At 41.4% G+C, this 18752-nt stretch overlaps 1 protein-coding gene across 4 annotated transcripts in view; it reads right to left on the bottom strand.

Annotated features, from left to right (window-relative positions):
- LOC144599985 (matrin-3-like) overlaps positions 1-18752 on the bottom strand; it is a 52532-nt gene that overhangs the window by 31632 nt on the left and 2148 nt on the right. The window contains exons 1-2 of one of the 4 annotated variants that reach the window (XM_078411279.1): positions 13907-14119; positions 5736-6898 (exon numbers count right to left, since the gene is read on the bottom strand). The exons of 1 other annotated variant lie outside the window; for it this stretch is intronic. In XM_078411279.1, coding sequence (XP_078267405.1) covers positions 5736-6740 — 1005 coding nt within the window. In that variant the 5' untranslated portion in view covers positions 6741-6898; positions 13907-14119. Of the gene's footprint in view, positions 1-5735; positions 6899-7227; positions 7423-13906; positions 14120-18752 lie in introns of those variants that run through there. 2 more of the 4 variants (XM_078411278.1, XM_078411277.1) reach the window with 2 other exon arrangements.

The raw sequence follows: 18752 nt of genomic DNA, 5'->3' as shown, positions 1-18752 counted from the left end.
TTTTCCTCACCAGTCAAAACTGTTCATTTCAGGGTATTTTTCACATATCACTTGTGTTAGAGCATTTAACATTAGAATATTTTATGATGGTTTAATAGGCCACTCGTGTGCATTACTATGTAACAGAAAAAGGCACAAGAATAAGTATATATTCCTACATAGCAATTATCAGAGACTATGGGGTAGAGTACACGACATAACATGAACAAAACATACTAGAGATAGATATTGGATAAATTACAGTATGGTCAAACATCTGACATTTCTCCACTTATTAGTTGCCAGGCTTAGCGAATCCCCTTCTCTCTCCCATCTCCCCCCCCCCCCCCCCCACCTCTTGAATCTGAAGTCTGAAGAAGGGTCCTGACCTCATACGTCACCTATCCATGTTCTCCAGACATGCTGCCTGTCCTGCTGAGTCACTCTTTCAAAAAACACTTTTTGTCATTTTTATATATTCTTTGTCACCACCATTTTCAGAGAAAAGGTTGCAGACCTCCATTCCTCTTTAATGTACACAAATCAATTCTGCACTTCCCTCTAATAAAGGGAAATATTTATTCACCAAAATAATCCTCATATTTCTACAATGAGATCTCACTTTGTTATTCTTTGTTTCAAGAAAATAACTTGGCCTCAACATTCTCTCCTCATAACCAAAGCTTCCTCTCAGGCAACATCTTGATAAATCTCTGTATTTTGTATTCAGCAGACTCAATGGGCCAAATGGCCTTCATCCACACTGTATCTCAATGAATGTTACTTGGCAACCTAATGTCTTATAGCAGTGAGTCAGAGTGCTTTATTGTCGTATATGTCCTGAAATGGAACAGTGAAATTCTTACTTGCAGCCGCACAACAGATATGTAAACACAGTACTCTGTAAACACCAAAACAAACAAAAAAGTTCAGTGCGTATGTCTGTGTAGTTCGGAGCTTAGTTGGAGTTTGCAATGTTTTGTAGCTTGATGGGAAGAAGCTGCTCCTGAACCTGGACATTACAGTTTTCAGGCTCCTGTATCTTCTTCTCAATGGCAGGAGGGAGGATGGTGGCTAGGGTGATGTGGGTCTATGAGGATTCTGGCTACCTTTTTGGAGCAGCGACTCTTGTAGATCCCTTCGATGGTGGGGAGGTCAGTAACCGCGATGGACTGGGCAGTGTTCGCCACTTTTTGCAAACATCTTCGTTCATGGACATTTGAGTTGCTGAACCAGGCCATGATGCAACCAGTCAATATGCTCTCTAATGGGCACCTATAGAACCTCAAAAGAGTATTCGCCGACATACCGAATCTCCTGTCTTTTCAGAAGGGAGAGATGTTGATGGGATTTCTTTATGATTGCATCAATGTGCTGGTTCCACGACAGATCTTCAGAGATGTGTACGCCCAGGAATGTGAGGTTTTTTACTCTCTCCGTCTCCGTCGATGAAGACAGGTTTGTGGATTCTCGGCTTTCTTCTCAACAGGTTTTTCGGTTTTACTGATTTGAGAGCAAGATTATTGTTCTGGCACCATTCGGTCAGTCGATTGATCTCCCACTTGTACTCTGACACAACAGCATCTATAATTCGTCCAACAACAGTGGTGTCATTAGCAAATTTGAAGATGGAGTTGGAACTCTCTATAGAACAGTAGACCACAAGGCCATCATCCCACAATGTCTGTGCCAAACATGATGCCAAGACCATCTCTTATTTACCTGCACATTATCCATTTCACTCCATTCCGTGCACATCCAAAATGTTCTTCAATGCCACCATCTTATCTGCATCAACCACCAACCACTGCAGCACAGTACAGGTACTCACCATCCTGTGTAAAAAAGTTGCCACGCATGTCTCCTTTAAAACTTGTCCCTCTCACCTTAAGGCTATGTCATCTAGTATTTGATTTTTCCGTGCTGGGAAAAAGGTTCTGACTGTCTACCCCATCTGTGCCTCTCTCAATTTTTACATGCTTCTAGCAGTATTGAACCTCCAGAGTTGCAGTGAAAACAATCCTGGTCTGTCCAACCTCTCCCTATGGTTAAATATCTCCTAATACAGACAGCATTCTGGTAAATCTCCTCGGCTAAATCTTCCACATGCTTTCTGTAAGGAAGCAACAGAACTGCACGCAATACTCCAAATGCAATTCACTAGCTTCACAGTTTGCAGCAATGTATCCCTCTTGGGCTCACAACTGTTTCTATCCAACAATTTGCCATCAGGGAACCCCCTCGCCTGAAATCATCTGTTGCCTGCTGCGATTTGTCCGCCCCTCTTCTCTCCCAGTACTTTTCCCTTGCGCTCCCTATAACAATCAGTTTGAAGAAGGGTCCTGACCCGAAACCTGATCTATCCTTTTTCACCAGAATCTCTGAATTACTCCAACATTTTGTATCTATCTTTGGTATAAACCAACACATGCAGTTCCTTTTTATTACTACAAATACCATCCCCTTTCCATCTGCAGCCCCTGCGAGTGATTTCTTTAAAACAAAGCTGCAGATACTGGAAATCTGAAATAAAAACAGAAAATGATGGAAGCAGTCAACAGGCCAGGCAGCACCTGTGGAAAGAGAAACAATTAACCTTTAGTTTGAAAACCATTGATCAGATTTGCAAATACAGATTTCAATGCCCAAGAAGCCAAGGCTGACCCGCCATTCCACCAGAGTAGGTGTGATGGCACAGAGCAACAGGAGCCCAGCTGAGATAAATTGTGTTGACAACTATAAAGCAGTTTGAGGCAGCATTACCAGAGGAAGGTAAAGACAGGGTTAGGGCAATAATTATATTGTGGTGATGATGTGAACTGGCAAAGCAAGAGATTCTTAATTTGCAGTAGATCCTCAATTCTTAAAACTATACACACTGGAGCAGGTTACACAAGACCTGGTATTTACTAATAAGATTGATTAATGGCCACATAATGAATGTACCCCAAGGTAGTAGAGATCGCAGTATGATTGAATTTGTCCTCGGATGTGTACACAGATTCAAATTCTTTAGCATTGTAACATGTATTTACCTCTATACTTAAGTTACTCTTCTGGGTTCTAATAGACCATGATTTGTTCTTTTGTCTTCTGTCCCTTCCCGTGTTCATTAAATAGGTTAAATCATTTCTTAATTTTACTTGCCAATATTTCTTCATTCATTTTTGTCTCCCTAGCTTTCTTTTTAATCTCCCTCAGGATCAACCATACCTTTCCAACTATGGCCCAGATTCTTTAACACAATGATCAAATGAGCGTGTTCCAAAAGCTGCTACCATGGTTAGATGCAGTTGGGAAGGAATGGTCCTTGCAGCCTTAGGGTCAAGAACCTGAAACACTAACAGTTTCTCTTTTCACAGATGCTGCCAAACCCACCGGGTCTGCGCTTCTTTCAATTTCTATTTCAGATTTCCAGCAGCTACTGTTGCGATTGGAATAGATTTGTTTTCTGTTTGCCTCCTCCTTCAGATGGACATAGACATAGAAAATAGGTGCAGGAGGAGGCCATTTGGCCCTTCGAGCCAACACCGCCATTCATTGTGATCATGGCTGATCATCTACAATCAGTAACCTGTGCCTGCCTTCTCCCCCTATCCCTTGATTCCACTAGCCCCTAGAGGAAGTTTCTGTACCTTAAATTGTCTACTTAAATTGTATGTTTTTAAACCCCACTTTAAAGTATAGGTCTTTTGAAGTTAACAGTATAATTTGGTTTAAGGTAACTTAAACACTGTCACCAGTCAATTTCAAAGAAATATTTTAGGATTAGTTTCAGGAGTTGTCCTCAACAACTCTCACCAACTTCTATAGATGCACCGTAGAAAGCATTTTATCGGGATGCATCACAGCATGGTTTGGGAAAAGCTCCATCCAAGACCACAAGAAATTACAGAAGTCATTGTGGACACAGCCCCGACCATCACACAAACTAACCTCGCTTCCATTGACTCCATTTTGCAGCATAATCAAGGACCAGTCTCATCGCGGCCGCTCTCTCTTCTCCCCTCGCCCATCAAACAAGAGGTACACGAGTGTGAAAACGCATATCGCCAGCTTCAGGGACAGTTTCTTCCCAGCTGTCATCAGGCAACCAAACCATTCTATTAACAACTAGAGAGCGGTCCTGAGCTACTATCTACCTCACTGGTGACCCTTGGACTGTCTTAAATTAGACTTTACTGGAATTGATCTTGCACTAAACATGATTTCCTTTATCATGTATCTGTACTCTGTGGATGGTTCGATTGTAATCATGTATTGTCTTGCTGTTGACTGGTTAACACGCAACAAAAGCTTTTCACTGTACCTCGGTCGGTACACACGACAACAAACTAAATATTGTGTTTTTTAAATAAATTATCAAAGTATAAAATTTTTATTTCACCAGCAGTTGTCAAATAATATTTAGCGGAATTATAAAGTCAAAGTTCCACTCAAATTTCCTTCGCAATGAAGGCGATTGTCCCATCAGCCAGAATATAGCATTTTCAGGGTTTTCCCAAGTTACTTTGCTACAAATATAACTAACCCCATCATATTCATTCCACCAAAACCTGCTTGCCTATAATAACAATTAAGGAGAACACTGTTTCTGGTAAAAATTTTGTGTTGAGTAAATTCTAAAACAGAGCTATAAAAAGAGTTTACGTAATTTAAGATGCAAAGCTATAAACACATTAAGTATAACATCAAGCCTGGGTTCAAGACCCATTGAAAGATTTAAAAGATCGGATGGCTGGTGATCACCAATCCATAGGATTTGGCACTATACATTTACATTTTAGACACCAAAGGCTCTCAAAAGTTTCAGTGAAAATACAACTGAATTTCAATGGAGTCAATGTTAAAAAATATGGTGTTAAAATAGGAATCATGTATTGCAACTAGAAATCCCAAATCACATTCCTTTTATATTTGTAACCCATGAGAAATGTAATTTGTGCGGTGGAAATATAGTCATAGGTGGTGAACTTTAATTGTTTAGGCAATGCTTTGACTATTTCAAAAACATATCTCCGAGTTATGAATTTGTGGATAAAACAGTGAAAGCCTCATGGAATCAGTTAGTGGAAATGAAACTCAAACCCTTAGCAAGAAATTATACCTATGCTAAAGAGCACAGGAAGAAATACCATCATTAGAGATGGAAGATTGATGGGAGTTACAAACAGAAAATAGGAGAAAGAGAATGAACAGAATCAATTCATTTACACAGGAAAATTCAAATGCTTGTGTTTTTAAAATGATTTCTGCTGCCATATCCGAGATAGAAAAAGAAAAAAAGTTTAAATGGACTATGACATGGCCTTTTCATTTTTATTGGAAATAAGACCATTCAGTAATCTGTCCACCCAACAAAACCAAATCTTCAAATAATCAAAAGCATAGACTTAGAAAACTTCATATGGCATTTTGAATTTCTAACCTGAAGGAATTTGAACTAAGTGAAGTTCAAGTATTCAGCAAGGAGAGTACAGAAGCCAAACATAGGTGAAACACAATAATGAGCTCAAAATCCAATGAAAATTTGCATGAATGCCTCTCGGCCCAAAGAAAAGAATGTGTAGAAATGGAGATTTAATTGCATCATATTTTTTTTAACTGGCAAACAATGCATCAGAAGCCAAGGTTATCCATAAAGTAATTTGAGACAACCTTAAAACCAAATGATGTTTTCCAAGTCCAAGGAGGGCCGCAACTGTAATAGTTATACTTCTTTCTAATGTAACTCAAAGAATTGAGAGGTCACTCACCTGTACAGAATGAATGGTTAGATCACACAGCGAACACAAGTATGGGAAGACTGCTGGCAAAAAACCATGGTAATCATTTACGTTGTTCAACGAAGGAGATCCTCGTTTTCTCTCAAAGAGAGACCTTTCATGCGTACGAGGAGAAGGAAGATGAGCAGCTCTTCCATAATCAGAATCAAATTTATTAAAATTGTGTGAAGACTCAGGGAGATGCATTTCCTCTCTGGAAAAGTCATCATTTCCTCTTAATCGCTCACGTTCATAGTCCTTCCGGTCATATCTAGAACTTGACTCTCGAGAAGAATGACCGTGGCTATATTCAACCACTGAGTCAAGACTGGAGTCACGACTGCCATAATTATGTTTCCTAAAATGTCTTTCTTCCTCCCAGTCATCATGAGAGGCTCTATAGGAACGGTCATGTCGTAGGGAACCATCACCTCTGTTGTATTTTGAAGATGCTCCTTCGTTAGCCCTTCTTCTTTTAATCTCCATAAGAATTTCTGGCAAGGATTCAGGTGTAAGTTTGTCTTCAGGATAGTGGCTCAATTCATCCAAATCCCTGGATGAAAGACCAAATGCAGCTAAAATGTTACTGGCCCTGTCTGCATCAATTTGCTTCTGATGAGCGTGAGATTGTTGATTCTGATTTCTAACTCCAAACAAGGAAGGCAAACTATTGCTAGCAGTATCGCTGTATCGTGAGGGCCCACCAGCTGAAGACATCAAACCTTTAGCTCTTTGTCCTACACCTTGTAGGCCAAAATTCTGACCCTGACCTTGTGGACCAAAGTTCTGACCTGGTCCCACACCCTGCGGGCCATAGTTCTGACCCTGTCCAGAATTTATTAAGCCAGCCAAGTGTGGATTCTGGCACAATGTCCCAAGAGCTGCTTGAATATTCAAAGGCGGACCTGCAGCATGACCTCCAGCTTCTGCATCATGAAAACGACTCTTCCTCTTAGCACGCATTTGATTGCTCTGGCCCCTGCCAAAACTTGCCATTTTGGCACAAGTGTATGTTCCAATTACGGTAAAAGCAGGCTAGGTTCTTTCTTGGGTAGTAGAAGGTCTAACAGGTTGCTTCACTGTCTAACTTGGTCTAAAAGTTGGCCGATTTCATAAACTATAGGGATGTGATTTCTCCAAGAATTTTTGTCAGGCTGAAAGTTAAAAGAAAAACATTAGACCCAAGAATTATGAAAGAATCGCAAGGAAAGAGATTAGAGTCACCTTCAGGTTCTGAAATTCAAAAATGATCTGTAGAAATGCAGCTTAAAATAGGATTCGGAGCAATATTTATACAGCTGTTGGATGAATAGTGTAAGCAACCCAAACTTTAAAAATAACTTGACAAAAAAGTATCCTGGAAACTTGATCAAGGTCAGAGCATGAACAAAGTTCAATGCAATATAACAATGGTTGCAAGTACCATTAATACATTCAATTTCACTCTCTTTCTACTTAAGAAATTAATTCAAAAATATTTCACCTTGGATGTCTTAAAAAGGAAAAGATAAATGAAGTCCACTGAATATTGGTTTCCATGTTTTTTCCATCACGTTATCCACATAAGAATCAATCTTATGAAATATATCATCTTTGACCTACAATGCAGGTCACCAAGCATGTAAAATGTAATAAAATCACTGCATGATTTTGTGGAGAAAGTCTTGCCTGTAACACACTAAACAGCGCCACAAATTGGAGCCGATTTAAAAGCACGAGCCTGCAAAATGAATGAACTCAAAAGTAAGCATCATGTAAACTAATTTTTTGGCTATACAGAATTATCTATAGAAAATGTGTACAGCATAGCTGTTCAGAAATAGGTTTAAAACTTCCATGTTTTGCACAACATTCAGTTTGTGCTGGTTTCAGTCTGCTTTTTAAAGGACAGGGTAGATTCTATAAAGTAAGAGAAAATGTACAAGTAATATGTAATCAGATTGGTGATAAAAGCAAGGGACCCATATCCCGATGGGTTGGCTTTCATTGCAGAGTAATTATTTTTGGAGAAAAGGATTAGTTTTAAGCAGCTTAAATATTCAACACTTCTGTTGCAATATTCAAAAAGTGCTATGCTCATACTAGAACAGACTTTGCAATTCAACCATCTGAGTATCGAAAAATGATTTGGTGTACAATGGGATCTAAACAGGTGACAAGCAAGAGTGAACGAGATAGCTGGGCTCAGGAACAAAAGGTGTAGAATGCAGGAATCATACAATGAGCATGAAATTGCCCAAAAGACTGAAAAGTTGAACGGAAGATTAATGATTGGGAGCAGTGAGTCAATGTGAGAATATATCGTCTAACCTATACTTACGTAATTGGTGCCAAATTTAAGAATATTCTGTGTACGTCTGGGCACCCAACATTCAAAGGGAAACTGACATATTGCAGCAAGGATCACTTTAGAACATAGATTTTTAATTATTAATATTCATAGGATTAAAATTGCGTTCAAAAGAAAAATGTATTATATCCTTTCCACGAATTCATAGAAATGTTATGCAAAATGGACCATAAATCTAAAACAATGGTCAGAAAATACAGAAAAACAACCAAGATTTGCGTTTCATTTTCACTCCCCAAGTCCGGAAATGGGGAAAATCACTCCCAAAATTTAATTTGCCAATATTAATGTGCCAAATCAGTTTTGTGCAATTTTATTTTTCCATGCCTTTTAATCTGGTCACTGTTAAAATGCAGGAAACACAGAGGACATTGCACAATCCTCCAAAATGCACAGAATGAATAGATATTTTTTACATTGATTGAGGTACGTCAGCCATGATTTAATATTATTTGGAAAAGAATGACAGAAATCTTTACCTTAACCTGAGAGGATCTCATCTTAATCGTCAATTGAAAATATGGCAATTCCAAAGCTACCAGGCCAGGTTTATGGTTATAATTATAGACCAGTTAGTCTGACATCAGTGGTGGGGAAGATGCTGGAGTCAATTATAAAAGACGAAATTGCTGAGCATTTGGATAGCAGTAACGGGATCATTCCGAGTCAGCATGGATTTACGAAGGGGAAATCATGCTTGACAAATCTACTGGAATTTTTTGAGGATGTAACTAGGAAAATTGACAAGGGAGAGTCAGTGGATGTGGTGTACCTCGACTTTCAGAAAGCCTTCGACAAGGTCCCACATAGGAGATTAGTGGGCAAAATTAGGGCACATGGTATTGGGGGTAGGGTACTGACATGGATAGAAAATTGGTTGACAGACAGAAAGCAAAGAGTGGGGATAAATGGGTCCCTTTCGGAATGGCAGGCAGTGACCAGTGGGGTACCGCAAGGTTCGGTGCTGGGACCCCAGCTATTTACGATATACATTAATGACTTAGACGAAGGGATTAAAAGTACCATTAGCAAATTTGCAGATGATACTAAGTTGGGGGGTAGTGTGAATTGTGAGGGTTGTGTGAGTGGGCGGATACATGGCAGATGCAGTTTAATGTAGGTAAGTGTGAGGTTATTCACTTTGGAAGTAAGAATAGAAAGGCAGATTATTATCTGAATGGTGTCAAGTTAGGAGGAGGGGGAGTTCAACGAGATCTGGGTGTCCTAGTGCATCAGTCAATGAAAGGAAGCATGCAGGTTCAGCAGGCAGTGAAGAAAGCCAATGGAATGTTGGCCTTCGTAACAAGAGGAGTTGAGTATAGGAGCAAAGAGGTCCTTCTACAGTTGTACCGGGCCCTGGTGAGACCGCACCTGGAGTACTGTGTGCAGTTTTGGTCTCCAAATTTGAGGAAGGATATTCTTGCTATGGAGGGCGTGCAGCGTAGGTTCACTAGGTTAATTCCCGGAATGGCGGGACTGTCGTATGTTGAAAGGCTGGAGCGATTGGGCTTGTATACACTGGAATTTAGAAGGATGAGGGGGGATCTTATTGAAACATATAAGATAATTAGGGGATTGGACACATTAGAGGCAGATAACATGTTCCCAATGTTGGGGGAGTCCAGAACAAGGGGCCACAGTTTGAGAATAAGGGGTAGGCCATTTAGAACGGAGATGAGGAAGAACTTTTTCAGTCAGAGGGTGGTGAAGGTGTGGAATTCTCTGCCTCAGAAGGCAGTGGAGGCCAGTTCGTTGGATGCTTTCAAGAGAGAGCTGGATAGAGCTCTTAAGGATAGCGGAGTGAGGGGGTATGGGGAGAAGGCAGGAACGGGGTACTGATTGAGAGTGATCAGCCATGATCGCATTGAATGGCGGTGCTGGCTCGAAGGGCTGAATGGCCTACTCCTGCACCTATTGTCTATTGTCTATTGTCTATTGATGCAGCCTAGATCTTTGTATTAAAATATCTGAAGTTATTTCAGCATTTTTCTGATATGGCTCAGTGCTGGGACCCCAATTATTTACAGTGTATATTAATGATTTGGACGAGGGAATTGAATGCAACATCTCTAAGTTTGCGGATGACACGAAGCTGGGTGGCAGTGTTAGCTGCGAGGAGGATGCTAGGAGGCTGCAGAGTGACTTGGATAGATTAGGCGAGTGGGCAAATGCATGGCAGATGCAATATAATGTGGATAACTTTGGCGGCAAGAACAGGAAAGCAGAGTATTACCTGAATGGTGACCGATTGGGAGAAGGGGAGATGCAACGTGACCTGGTGCAGCATGCAGTGAAGAAAGTGAATGGTATGTTGGCATTCATAGCAAGAGGATTTGAGTTTAGGTGCAGGGAGGTTCTGCTGCAGTTGTACAGGGCCTTGGTGAGACCGCACCTGGAGTATTGTGTGCAGTTTTGGTCTCCTAACCTGAGGAAAGACGTTCTTGCCTTAGAGGGAGTACAGAGAAGGTTCACCAGATTAATCCCTGGGATGGCGGGACTTACATATGAGGAAAGACTGGATAGACTGGGCTTGTACTCGCTGGAATTTAGAAGACTGAGGGGGGACCTTATAGAAACATATAAAATTCTTAAGGGGTTGGAGAGGTTAGATGCGGGAAGATTGTTCCCGATGTTGGGGGAGTCCAGAACCAGGGGTCACAGCTTATGGATAAGGGGGAAGTCTTTTAGGACCGAGATGAGAAAACATTTCTTCACACAGAGAGTGGTGAGTCTGTGGAATTCTCTGCCACAGAAGGTAGTTGAGGCCAGTTCATTGGCTATATTTAAGAGGGAGTTAGATGTGGCCCTTTTTGCTAAAGGGATCAGGGGGTATGGAGAGAAGGCAGGTACAGGCTACTGAGCTGGATGATCAGCCATGATCATATTGGGCAGGCTCGAAGGGCCGAATGGCCTACTCCTGCACCTATTTTCTATGTTTCTATGTCTATGTAAGAATGCCTCTCAGCATCAGTGCCATGGGTAGGATCCTGACCCTAGTGGAGTTTACACTTTGTCTCTGTGACTGTGTTGTTTCTTGCCCCCTCTCCAACCTGGTGCTTTTTTTCTCCCACATCCTAAAGCCTTGCTGATAGATTAACTAGCTCCAGTAAATTATGCCTTAACATAAATGGCAAAAGAGTTAAAGAAGATTTGATGGGCATGTGACAAAGAATAACTTGGAAGCTGATAAGTAAATAGGTGGGGGAATGGGAATAATGGGATCGCTCTGCTTGGGGTCAGCATGGACCCAATGGCCAAAACAGCCTCCTGTGATGCAGGCAGTAAATTAAGATACTTCTACTTTACATGAAGCACCATATCTTTTTCAATAGTTTATCTATTACATTTTCCATAATTGAGCATGCATGAACATAATTCCAGTAATTTTATCTCACACAAAAAATGTATGAAACCAATGTAAAATTTTTAAAAAATGTAATAGCTATAGAAGCTATAGTCTGAAGAAGGGTCTCGACCCAAAACGTCACCCATTCCTTCTCTCCAGAGATGCTGCCTGCCCCGCTGAGTTACTCCAGCATTTTGTGTCTACCTTCCAATAGCAATAGAAGTTACATTTGCCCGGCCATCCCCTGCTCTACTTCGTTACTTCTGCCAGACCTATGATAACAGTCTGGAAGGGCTCTGACAAAATTCACAGCTCATCAATACCATTTGAAAATGTGACCCAAAGTGATTTGGTTCTCTACCCTGACAATCAAATTTTTTTGCCATTTTGAACAGTGATTGTTGAATGGAATAAAAGATGGAATCACATCCAACTCCGTATAAACACACATGCAATCAAGTACTTAAAAATTGTGAAAGTGTATTCTGATCAAATCAAAGCTTGGCAAAACTCAGAAAGACTAGCTAAACAGGGTAAATCGTGTTCAACTTATGACTACCAATTTGGTTAAGTAATACATAAAAAGATAAAAAGTGAAATACTCTATGTACTGATGTCTGTAAAAAAAATTGGAACACACAGCAGGTCAATCTGCATCCATGGAGAGAACATATATTTCAGGTCTGCACCTTCTTCAGAACTGAAAAAGAAGATCGACAGGAATATTAATATGGTCAGGAAAGGAGGAGAATATAAATATATAAAATGGCATAACTACAAGCAGAATGGAATGATATAACTAGTCCAAGTCAAGTAAAAGAATGACTAACAATTAGAGAAATACATGTATGTAAACAGTACGGAAATGAGAGGAAAGTGCAAGAAAATGAAAGGTTTGGAAACCTGGGAGATAAATGATAATAGATCTGACAATCAGAATATATACAACACGTTAAATTACTGAAATTATTTAAATGATCATAGATTTAAAGGATGCCTAGAAGTAGACAATTGTTCCCGATTATTTTTGAGGAAGGATCAAGGCGAAGAGATCAAATGGAATTTATAGGAGGAATTCAAGTGATGGACCGCAGGTTCCTTGTGGTTGTACCTACAAAGAGAAGCTGAGCAAATAAGGCATTTCATATGCTCTCCCAAATGTGGAGAGACAAATACTATCCCATACATCAGATAGTGCAAATTGCTATCTCAGACAGAAGGTGACTGCAGGGCCATGATCAATAATGTGGAAAATGGTAGAGGTGGTGCATCTCTACAATGCAAGAGCAGAATTTTTCCTGTGGTATTAACTCTACCTTGAAAGCAGACACAGGAAATGGATTTAGTGCAAGACCTATAAAAATTCAAGAAGACATCACTATGCAGAAGGGCCTCCTCCTGTGCCACAATAAAATGATCTGTGGAGTGGCAGAAATAATAGTGTAAATCTGTATTGGGGTAGAGGTTGAGCATTGCTGAGTCTCTTGCTTGTGAAAGGACTGGAAGCAGAACACTAAATGGAACCGCTCTTGCTCCCCCTCCCCCCACTCGCAACAAGGACAGAATCCCCCTCGTTCTCACCTTCCACCCCACCAGCCAGCGGATCCAGCAAATCATCCGCCAACATTTCCGTCACCTAAAACGGGACCCCACCACTGGCCATATCTTCCCATCCCCTCCCCTCTCTGTGTTCCGCAGAGACCGTTCCCTCCGTAACTCCCTGGTCCACTCGTCCCTTCCTACCCAAACCACCCCAACCCCGGGCACTTTCCCCTGCAACCGCACGAGATGTAACACCTGTCCCTTTACCTCCCCCCTCAACTCCATCCAAGGACCCAGTCTTTCCAGGTGAGACAAAGGTTCACCTGCACCTCCTCCAACCTCGTCTATTGCATCCGCTGCTCTAGATGTCAACTTATTTACATCGGCGAAACCAAGCGCAGGCTCGGCACTTATTTACATCGGCGAAACCAAGCGCAGGCTCGGCGATCGCTTCAATGAACACCTGCGCTCGGTCTGCATTAACCAAACTGATCTCCCGGTGGCCGAGCACTTTAACTCCCCCTCCCATTCCCAGTCTGACCTTTCTGTCATGGGCCTCCTCCAGTGCCATAGTGAGGCCCACCGGAAATTGGAGGAACAGCACCTCATATTTCGCCTGGGCAGTTTGCAGCCCAGTGGTATGAACATCGACTTCTCCAATTTTATAATAATAATAATAATAATAATAATAAGCATTTATTTTATATAGCGCCTTACCAGGAGCTCAAAGCGCTTTACAAAAACAATCATAACATAAAAACAAACAGACAAACTATCCTGACGGAGAAGCGGCGATCAAACAGCGCCAGCGTCCTCTCACGTCAGGGTCCGGCAGTAGACAACAAAAAGCACAGGACACACAGATACAATTTTCAACACAAACAGCCCTCACTGTGATGGAAGGCAAAGAAAAGTCATTATCACCTCCTCATTCTTTTCCCGTGGCGCCACGAGGCGATCCTCTGTCCTCTGTTCCTCTGTCCCTCTCTTCCCCATCTCCTTCCCAGATCTCCCTCTATCTTCCTGTCTCCACCTATATCCTTCCTTTGTCCCGCCCCCCTGACATCAGTCTGAAGAAGGGTCTCGACCCGAAACGTCACCCATTCCTTCTCTCCCGAGATGCTGCCTGATCTGCTGAGTTACTCCAGCATTTTGTGAATAAATACCTTCGATTTGTACCAGCATATGCAGTTATTTTCTTATACTAAATGGAACCATCCAGTGCAGAAGGGACTTGTCAGCTGACAACTCAATTTCTCATTTGAATAGAAATTATCAAATTATGTTACTGAAACAGATGAAGAGCTGAAATGTTTACAGAAGGCAAGATGGAAAGTAGCAGATTCCACATAGTTGTGGAAGTCGGTATGGAAACTCAGTCACAGATACGGTCCAGGAAGGATTGCAATTGCATAAGAGGTGGACCATAAAGATGAGGTATGTGCGGAAAGCAATAAATACAGTTATTAATAGTCTTAAGATCAAAGACAGCAAAGAGACAATGGCCCAAATCATCATCGTGATGAAGGAGGGGGGGGGGGGGGGGGGGGGAAGGGTCCGGAAATAGGTCCAAAAAGATTTTCAACACAACTTACAAAAAGAGACTTAACAAGTCATTCTGACAGCTATATTATTCTCTGCAAGTTGGCTAAAAGAGAAGCTACTTGAGCTGAGAAAATGATGTGCTCAGTGGAGGGCGGTGCATGTGGACTTGATGGGCTACAAAATCAACAGGAGCCCTACGGGCATTCTAATAACAGAAGCTGTGCAGTGACCATACTCCATAGTGAATATGATAAGCGCTGAAAAATATGACATTAAAATAGCAGAGGACCACGTTATCATGGATATAAAGGGAAAGGAAACGGCAATTTGTTAAAATGCAGTGAAATAATGATCTTCGCCTTGCAGAATATGTACACGATGCAACATTGCGTTTGGATTCATTTGCTAATGGAAATCACTTTCTATAATGACTTAGAAACATGGTCGCAGTGAATTAATACAAATTTACGAGGGCAGAAATTGGGCAGAAATAAGAAGAAAATTCTTCATCTTAAGACAATTAAACAACATGAAAATGACAAATGGTGAAAATGAAGAATTTCAAAACAAGAGCTTTTTTACCCACAACTAGATGTCAATTTGTGTCTTGCAGTGAAACTTAATCTAAATGGTGGCTTAACAGTTGGTGCAGTCTAGATGAGCCTTGCTTCGCATAGTAATGATTTGTCAGTAATGAATGTTTGCCGTACCAAATTAAAATATTGATGTATGATTTTTCTACCAATTGTCAATTACACTACAGCACTATAGAAATACCACCTTAATTTATCTTAACCAATTCTAAGTTTCAATCTCTTTGGTTGTAATGGGGCCAACTAGACTCACAACATGCATGTAATAACAAGCTGATTTTCTAAAAGCTGTAGCCTCTCAGTGCAGGAGGAATGATCCACTGAAACGTTTAAAGCTGTGTAGGACCAATTTTATCACCAATACCAATTGTAGTGATTTCTCATTTACATTAACCAAGTCTTTATTTGTATTTTACCTCATGAGAATCATCATTATGGATGTCTACCAAGATTTCAAGTCATTTCAGTAGCATGCATGATAGTCAATATACTTGCACATGAGAAAGGCAGGGACTGCATGCCATGTGTATTAGCTATTGGCATTCTCCTCAGGCTCACTCTTTCCTTGAACCATCACTTGATGCCATTTCATTTGCCCATATCCTACACCTTTGAATTTGTCTATAAATGAAAAACTTTCCTCCTCACTTGCAGCCCTAACTAAAATCCTTTGACCAAGATTTCTGTGGCTTCTACTAATATTTATTTTGCTTAAATGCTGACCTTCTCTTTGCCTCTGAAGCTCATCAAACCATTATTCTACTTTAAAGATGCTATATAAATGCAATGTCTGACAAAGGATCTCGACCCGAAACATCACCCATTCCTTCTCTCCAGAGATGCTGCCTGACCCGCTGAGTTACTCCAGCATTCTGTGTCTATATAAATGCAAGTTGTACATGGAACGATAATATTCAGCTCTTGCAAAAACTTTGTCCTACCGCATGGTGCACAATATACTCATGAAACTACTCAAAGATCCACTAAATTACTACCTATGCAAAAACTTTTAATGCGCGTCAAGGGGAATGTTTTAAAGAGCAACAGAAGATGACTAAGAAGGCAATACGGGGAGAAAAGATGAGGTACGAGGGTAAACTAGCCAATAATATAAAGGAGGATAGTAAAAGCTTTTTTAGGTATGTAAAGAGGAATAAAATAGTCAGGGCAAATGTGGGTCCCTTGAAGACAGAAGCGGGGGAATTTATTATGGGAAACAAGGAAATGGCAGACGAGTTGAACCGGTACTTTGGATCTGTCTTCACTAAGGAAGATACAAGCAATCTCCCAGATGTTCTGGTGGCCAGAGATCCTAGGGTGACGGAGGAACTGAAGGAAATCCACATTAGGCAGGAAATGGTGTTGGGTAGACTGATGGGGCTGAAGGCTGATAAATCCTCAGGGCCTGATGGTCTGCATCCCGGAGTACTTAAGGAGGTGGCGTTAGAAATTGTGGACGCATTGGTGATCATTTTCCAATGTTCTATAGATTCAGGATCAGTTCCTGTGGATTGGAGGGTAGCTAATGTTGTCCCACTTTTTAAGAAAGGAGGGAGAGAGAAAATGGGAAATTATAGACCAGTTAGTCTGACATCAGTGGTGGGGAAGATGCTGGAGTCAATTATAAAAGACGAAATTGCGGAGCATTTGGATAGTGGTAACAGGATTTATGAAGGGGAAATCATGCTTGACTAATCTTCTGGAATTCTTTGAGGATGTAACCAGGAAAATTGACAGGGGAGAGCCGGTGGATGTGGTGTACCTTGACTTTCAGAAAGCCTTTGACAAGGTTCCACATAGGAGATTAGTGGGCAAAATTAGAGCACATGGTATTGCAGGTAGGGTACTGACGACATGGATAGAAAATTGGTTGACAGACAGAAAGCAAAGAGTGGGGATAAATGGGTCCCTTTCAGAATGGCAGGCAGTAACTAGTGGGGTACCGCAAGGCTCGGTGCTGGGACTGCAGCTATTTACAATATACATTAATGACTTGGATGAAGGGATTAAAAGTACCATTAGCAAATTTGCAGATGATACAAAGCTGGGTGGTAGTGTGAACTGTGAGGAAGATGCTATGAGGTTGCAGGGTGACTTGGACAGGTTGTGTGAGTGGGCGGATGCATGGCAGATGCAGTTTAATGTGGAAGGTAAGAATATGAAGGCAGAATATTATCTGAATGGTGTCAAGTTAGGAACAGGAGACGTACAACGAGATCTGGGTGTCCTAGTGCATCAGTCACTGAAAGGAAGCATGCAGGTACAGCAGGCAGTGAAGAAAGCCAATGGAATGTTGGCCTTCATAACAAGAGGAGTTGAGTATAGGAGCAAAGAGGTCCTTCTGCAGTTGTACAGGGCCCCAGTGAGACCGCACCTGGAGTACTGTGTGCAGTTTTCGTCTCCAAATTTGAGGAAGGAGATATTCTTGCTATTGAGGGCGTGTAGCGTAGGTTTACTAGGTTAATTCCCGGAATGGCGGGACTATCATGTGTTGAAAGACCGGAGCGACTAGGCTTGTATACACTGGAATTTAGAAGGATGAGAGGAGATCTTATCAAAACGTATAAGATTATTAAGGGATTGGACACGTTAGAGGCAGGAAACATGTTCCCAATGTTGGGGGAGTCCAGAACAAGAGGCCACAGTTTAAGAATAAGGGGTAGGCCATTTAGAACTGAGATGAGGAAAAACCTTTTCAGCCAGAGAGTTGTGAATCTGTGGAATTCTCTGCCTCCAGGCAGTGGAGGCCAATTCTCGGAATGCATTCAAGAGAGAGCTAGATAGAGCTCTTAAGGATAGCGGAGTCAGGGGGTATGGGGAGAAGGCAGGAACGGGGTACTGATTGAGAATGATCAGCCATGACCACATTGAATGGCGGTGCTGGCTCAAAGGGCCAAATGGCCTCCTCCTGCACCTATTTTCTATTGTCTATTTATATCATCAAGCTAACTATTCACAAGGGTCCTGACCTAAAATGTTCCTGAGTTGTCGGAGCAGAATTGGTCCATTCGGCCCATCAAGTCTACTCCAACATTCAATCAAGGCTGATCTCAACCCTTTTCCTGTTTTCACCCCATAGCACCTGACCCCCGTACTAATGAATCTATCAATCTCCCCCTTAAAAATATCCATTGACATGGCCTCCACAGCTGTCTGTGGTAATGAATTCCACAGATTCACCATCCTCTGACTGAAAAAATTCCTCCACTTCTCCTTTATAAAGGTATATCCTTTTATTTTGAGAATATAACCTCATCCGAGACTTTCCCACTCGTGAAAACATCCTCTCCATATTCAATATATCCAGGCCTTTCACTATTCGGTATGTTTGAAGGAGATAACCCCCGATCCTTCTAATCTCCGGTGAGTACATGGCCAATGCCTTCATAAGCTCATCATATGCTAGCCCAATCATTCCTGGGATCATTCTCGTAAGCCTTCTCTGGACTCTCTCCAACACCAGCACATCCTTCCTTAGTTATGGGCCCCAAAACTGCTCAGAATACTCCAAATGATGTCTGACCAGTGCCTTAAAAAGCCTCAACATGACATCCCTCTTTTTATATTCTAGTTCTCTTGAAATAAGTGCAAGCAATGCATTTGCCTTCCTTATTACCGATTTGACTTGCAAA

The sequence above is a fragment of the Rhinoraja longicauda genome, chromosome 14, assembly GCF_053455715.1.
Source record: "Rhinoraja longicauda isolate Sanriku21f chromosome 14, sRhiLon1.1, whole genome shotgun sequence".
Lineage (NCBI taxonomy): Eukaryota > Metazoa > Chordata > Chondrichthyes > Rajiformes > Arhynchobatidae > Rhinoraja > Rhinoraja longicauda.
Note: the sequence above shows the minus strand (reverse complement) of the source record. Positions and strands in the feature narration are given on the sequence as shown.